Source organism: Carlito syrichta, unplaced genomic scaffold (assembly GCF_000164805.1).
Source record: "Carlito syrichta isolate Samal-C Ts95f unplaced genomic scaffold, Tarsius_syrichta-2.0.1 Scaffold307058, whole genome shotgun sequence".
Lineage (NCBI taxonomy): Eukaryota > Metazoa > Chordata > Mammalia > Primates > Tarsiidae > Carlito > Carlito syrichta.
In genome coordinates, this window is record NW_007251154.1 from 1 (window position 1) to 6,468 (window position 6,468).

At 46.2% G+C, this 6,468-nt stretch overlaps 1 protein-coding gene across 1 annotated transcript; it reads left to right on the forward strand.

The window, feature by feature from the left end:
* Positions 1–511: 511 nt before the first annotated feature.
* On the forward strand, positions 512–5,854 carry LOC103266185 (AMP deaminase 1; the record flags this gene model as incomplete). Its single annotated transcript, XM_008063819.1, has 7 exons — positions 512–675; positions 2,294–2,420; positions 2,598–2,761; positions 3,891–4,011; positions 4,576–4,749; positions 4,927–5,037; positions 5,695–5,854. Coding segments are annotated over 7 exons (1,020 nt in total), but the record flags the coding sequence as incomplete, so codon positions are not given.
* Between the last annotated feature and the right edge of the window lie 614 nt (positions 5,855–6,468).

Sequence of the window (6,468 nt, forward strand, 5' to 3'; positions counted from 1 at the left end):
GGCCGGGCTCGGTGGCTCAGCCTGTCATCCTGCGCCTTGGGAGGCTGAGGTGAGTGGATGGCCTGAGCCGGCGGGTTCGAGACCCGCCCAGGCAACTTGGCGAGACCTCATCTCCACCATAAATCAAAAAAAAATTAGCCGGGCCTGGTAGCGCGCACCTGTAATTCCGGCTTCTTGGAAGTCTGAGGCGGAAGGATCGCCGGAGCCCGGCAGGTCGAGACTGCGGTGGCCGGGGGTGGCCACTGTACTCCAGTCTGGGCGACAGAGTGAGACTCCAACTCAAAAAAAAAAAAAGAATTTCTTCTGAAATGTCCACTCTAGTGATTTCAAAGGACCTCTGTTCCTAGGTAGAGAAATTAACGCCATGGTTTTGCAATTGGTCGAGGACCTGTCCCTTTCAGGCTTTAGGAACTGTCAGCTCAGGAAGAGTTGGAATGGGAATCTCCTGAGGTTGAGACCCCTAAGGGCCTTAAGGGAATCCCTGGCTTGGCCTCCTATCTTGGCTTGGCAGGAAGTAGGGGCAGACCTGGTGGAGGCCAAGTACCAGCACGCTGAACCCCGCCTGTCCATCTATGGCCGCAGTCCCGATGAGTGGAGCAAGCTCTCTTCCTGGTTCGTCCGCAACCGCATCCACTGCCCCAACCTGACATGGATGATCCAGGTCCCCAGGATCTAGTATGTATCGCCCTGTTGGAATCCCTGAAGCCCGCCCTTGTTCCCCCGCCTCAGCTGCCCCCACGTGGACAAGGAATGAGCTGCCCGTCCAGGCAGGAACCAGCTTTTGTAAAGCAGCGCTCCGCACGGGCTCTGCATGCTTGCTTTTGCCCACTCTGGGTACAGCTGCCTGGGCCGCATACAGGAGTTAGGAAGCCCATTTCCGTTGTTTCCTAACTAGAAAGTACTTTATTTTATTTTATTTTTTGAGTCAGGGTCTCACTCTGTTGCCCAGAATGGAGTGCTGTGGCACGATCACAATTCACCACAGCCTCGACCCACCGGGTTCAGGTGAGCCTCTCACCTCAGCCTCCTGAGTAGCTTGGACTACAGGCACATGCCACCAGATCCAGCTAATTTTTTAGATTTTGCAGAGATGAGGTCTCACTATGTTGCCCAGGCTGATCTCAAACTCATGAGCTCAAACAATCCTCCTGCCCTGACCTCCCAAAGTGCTGGGATTACAGGCATGAGGCACCATGCTTCACTCAAAAAAGTGACTTCCTGTCTAATACCATTAAGGCAGAGAGGCAGTAGAGTATGGTGGCTAGGAGTATGGACTCTGGACCCAGACTGGTGGTGCGTGAATCCTGGCTCTGCCATTTATTAGCTGTGTGACCTTGGGCAAGCTATATCACCTCACTATGTCTTAGTTTCATCGTCTCTAAAACAGGGTAAAAACAGCTCCTTAATGACAACTTACTGAGTTGTTATAAGGATTAAATTAGCAAATATTTCTGGGCACTTAGAAGAGAGGTTGGCATATATTAGGTGCTATATAAGAGTTTGTTAAACTGGTCGGGCGCAGTGGCTCACACCTGTAATCCCAGCACTTCGGGAGGCCCAGGTGGGAGGATTGCTTGAGCACAGGAGTTCAAGACCAGGCTGGGCAACTTGGCGAGACCTGGTCTCTAAAATAAATCAAAAAATTAGCCAGGCATAGTGGCTTGGAAGGCTGAGAAGAAGGATCGCCTGAGCTCAGAAGGTAGCTGTGAGTGTGTCACTGCATTCCAACATGGGCGACAGAGTGAGATTCCACTCAAAAAAAAATTAGCCAGGCGTGGTGGCACGTGCCTGTACTTCCAACCAGTTGGGAAACGGAGGTGGAAGGATCACCCGAGCCCAGAAGGTTGAGGCTGCGGTGAACCGTGATCATGGCATCTCACTCCAGCCTGGGTGACACTCCCACTCAAAAACTGAGTTTGTTCAATTGAATTGTTCCAGCAAATCAGAAGCATGCTTGACAACCATTCCACCATCTTGTATATATATTATTGAGCCACTTATGACATAACTGTTATATTCTTCATTCTCTCTCTGGACTTAGCTGTAAAGGTTTAGTTTTCTTGCCACAGATGTTTGTCAAATAGATGGAGGCATGTGGTCCACCAAGAAAGTCATACTTCCTATTCTCAACACAAACCACAAATCCCTTTTTATGAGTAACTAAGAAGCGTGTACAAGAGTGGACCCAGGAAGGACATCCCAGGCCTTTTCCTGTAAGCGGCATCTGGTCCTCCAGTTTCCTCATCCTGTCCCTTTTAAAAATCATCCTTTCTTGCTAAATGTTTGCCTCTAGTGATGTGTTCCGATCCAAGAATTTCCTTCCACACTTTGGACAGATGTTGGAAAACGTGTTCATGCCAGTGTTTGAGGCCACCATCAACCCCCAGGCTCACCCGGACCTCAGCGTCTTCCTAAAGCATGTAAGCATGACCCCCTAGGCCTTCACAAGGCTGTTCTAGCACCAGTCTTCCTGCCTGGCACTAACTCTTGGTGCTTAGCTCTTGGCACCGGGTCCTCCTTTGGAGCTGAAAGTCTGTCTGAGGACTGGGATGCTGCAGTTGGACTGAACCCACAGCACAGCCCGCTTTTCCTGACAGATCACTGGCTTTGACAGTGTGGATGATGAGTCCAAACACAGTGGCCACATGTTCTCTTCCAAGAGTCCCAAACCCCAGGAGTGGACAATGGAAAATAATCCGTCTTACACGTACTATGCCTACTACATGTATGCGAACATCCTGGTTCTCAACAGCCTGAGAAAGTAAGTAGAAGAGACTGGAGCTAGGAGGGTGCGTCGGACACAGCTCCTTCCTCATACACGGGCGGTCTAGGCAGTCCTCGGCCTCAGTGCGTGACTGCGATGCTTCCAATTGGCCTCAGTCGGAAATTTCTCACGCTTAACTTTTTCTTCAGTTTGTTTATTTAGGGGTAGGAATTGACATTTTGATGCCTTCGCTAACTTTCGGTTTCTTTTCCTCTTTGGAGGTTTAGGAATTTAAATGAATCACTGTGCAACACCATTATACAACTCCATAAATTTATCCTTCTTGATACCTCTGGGTAAGGAATAGATAGAGGAATGTTATAATGGAGTCTTACACGTACTGCGCCAAGTGCAAATAGGAGAAATGATGAGATGCAATATTGGTAAATTTTTTTTTTTTTTCTGAGTTGGAGTCTCACTCAGTCACCCAGACTGGAGTGCAGTGGCCGCTCCCGGCCACCGCAGCCTCGACCTGCTGGGCTCCGGCCATCCTTCCACCTCAGCCTTCCCAGTAGCCGGAATTACAGGCATGATGCTACCATGCCTGGCTGATTTTTTGATTTATTGTAGAGATGAGGTCTCGCTGCCCAGGCAGGTCTCGAACCCGCGGGCTCAGGCAATCCACTCACCTCAGCCTCCCAAAGGCGCGGGATTACAGGCTGAGCCACGGAGCCTGGCACAATATTGGTACATTTCCTGCTGAGAATGAAAATGTTTCTGTTCGGGTAATCAACTCTTGACTTGCCTCCTAACCCCATGTCCTCTGCTTCTTCTTTTTAAAAAGTGTGTATCTAGATTTAAAAATTAGCCAGGTATAGTGGTGTGCACCTGTAGTCCCAGCTACTTGGGAGGCTGAGGTGGAAGGATCTCCTGAGCCCAGCAGGTCGAGGCTGTGGTGAGCCGTGATTGTGCCACTGCCTGGTTGACAGAGTGAGACTCCGACTCAAAACAAACCAACAAATAAATAAAAGTTTTTATTTAGGAAGAATTATGATTATGGCCTGGGATTGCCAGTTTTGCCGAATCCTTTGGATAGCTCGATCTCTTCCAGCATGTTAATTTTTCTGTTGACTTTTCTCGTAAATCACTCTGTGTCCAGTGCCTTACGGCAGTTCCATTTCCCTAGGGAACGAGGCATGAATACATTTCTGTTTCGACCTCACTGTGGGGAAGCTGGTGCTCTCACTCATCTGATGACGGCATTCATGATAGCAGATAATATCTCTCACGGCCTGAATTTAAAAAAGGTGAGCTGGAAGCTCTCTTCTTATAAACCTTAGATTGGAGCCAGAAGAATACATATATTTTCTTCCCTTGCCATCCTGTCAAAAGTCATTATCAACACTGGAATTCAATTCAAGTAAATAAAAAGGGTGAACGCAGATTTCGTGACTTCCTGTCTAGAATTCTGACAAGGGAAAATTCAGAGATGGTTTGGCTTACCTTGCGGTAGTGTTTGCCAGCTTCCTTGTTTCAGCATGCTTTAAAATGTCTCTTGTGAAAATCAGAACCTTCTTGAAGAGGAAAGAAAAAAGAATGTTTCAAGGTGACAGATCATCTAACTTAGGCAACTAAATATCAAAAAAAAAAAATTTGTTTCACTCGCTGTTTCTGAAAATTGATGATCCTAAATACATTTATTCTAAATAGTAGTTACATTGAAAAACTATAATTCTTCTTTACCAGGGGATTTAAGGAGGAGATGATAATTTTGGCGAAAGCTAAAGCTTAAAATAGACCATGAGATTTTAATGTTTCTAATATGTATCCCTTTTTCATCATCTTTAATTTTTTTCACTTTTCTTTTTCAGAGTCCTGTGTTACAGTACTTGTTTTTCTTAGCCCAGATTCCCATCGCAATGTCACCGTTAAGTAACAACAGTCTATTTCTAGAGTATGCCAAAAATCCTTTTCTGGACTTCCTTCAGAAAGGGTTAATGATCTCACTGTCCACAGATGACCCGATGCAATTCCATTTCACCAAGGTATACATATGGAATCTTGAGCAATACAAGTATATTTTGCTGGACTGCTGTTTCCTATTCGGGCTTTGAAAGACAAATCAAATTATTTTATTATTCTCTTTGTGTAGGATGCATATTATTGTTATTTTACTAATTTGTTCCTCTTTTTTGTCTATTTATCTAAATAAACAACTGTAGGAACCCCTGATGGAAGAATACGCCATTGCTGCACAAGTCTTCAAGCTGAGCACCTGTGATATGTGTGAAGTGGCAAGGAACAGTGTTTTGCAGTGTGGAATTTCTCATGAGGTAGACCTGTCCTTGCCTGGCTGCCCCTCTGAGTATAGGATCGGGTAACCTGAATACTGAAAAATTAATTGGGGAAACACGTTTAGAAAAATTATCCCACAAATCATATGCAGTTACTATGGACAGGGATTAGAACAAATTATTCTCTCTGCCCATGACTTTTAGGCAAGGGAAATAAAATGCTCTCGATTTGTCAGCAGACCATGAGATTTTAGATATGTGCTTTTAATGGTTTACTACTTTTTTTTTTTTTTGAATTGGAGTCTCACTCTGTCGCCCAGACTGGAGTGCAGTGGCCGCTCTCGGCCACCGCAGCCTCGACCTGCTGGGCTCCAGCGATCCTTCCACCTTAGCCTTCCGAGTAGCGGGAATTACAGGCGTGTGCTACCACGCCCGGCTGATTTTTTGATTTATTGTAGAGATGAGGTCTCGCTGCCCAGGCGGGTCTCGAACCCGCAGGCTCAGGCCATCCACTCACCTCAGCCTCCCAAAGGCGCGGGATTACAGGCTGAGCAACCGAGCCCGGCGGTTTACTACTTTTTAAATTTTATCAGTGGCTAACCTAAGGAAGGAGTTTTGTGGGGAGGGGGGATGCAATTATTGTCTCTATCAGGGTGAAAAGAGACAACAATCGTTCTATCTCCTCTTCTCTTACAGGAGAAAGCAAAGTTTCTGGGTGACAATTACCTTGAGGAAGGCCCTGCTGGAAATGATATCCGGAGGACAAATGTAGCCCAGATCCGCATGGCCTATCGCTATGAAACCTGGTGTTATGAGCTCAATTTAATTGCTGAGGGTCTTAAATCAACAGAATAAATTAAACAAATAATAATGTGGGTGAGATTTTCATTGTAGAGTTTGAATAATAATAGTCACCAGTTTTTTGTTTTTGGGGGTTTTTTGGAGTCAGTCTCACTCTGTCACTCAGACAGGAGTACAGTGGCATGCTCACAGCCACTGCAGCCTTGACCTGCTGGGCCCAGACAATTCTTCAGCTTCAACCTTCCAAGTAACCGGAACTACAGGAATGCACCACAATGCCCAGCTAATTTTTTGACTTATTGTAGAGATGAGGTCTCGCCAAGTTGCCCAGGCTGGTCTCGAAGCCCTGGGCTCAGTCAATCATCTCGCCTTGGCCTCCTAAGGTGCTGGGATTGCAGGCATGAACCACTGCTCCTGGCTAATAATAGTTATCAGTTATTAAATCCGTACTACAAACTAAGAATTGTATTAGACCTTCTACTGATATTATTTCATTTAATCCTTTCCACTGCCTTTATAAAGTAGATATTATCATCTCCATTTTGAGAAAAATTCGTAAACCGAGGTTAGTAAGGTTAACCACCTGCACGAGGATACAGCTAGTGAAAGGTAGCAGTGGGGGAACTAACTCTGTCCAACTGCACGGTCCCCATGACTTTCAGGCAAAAC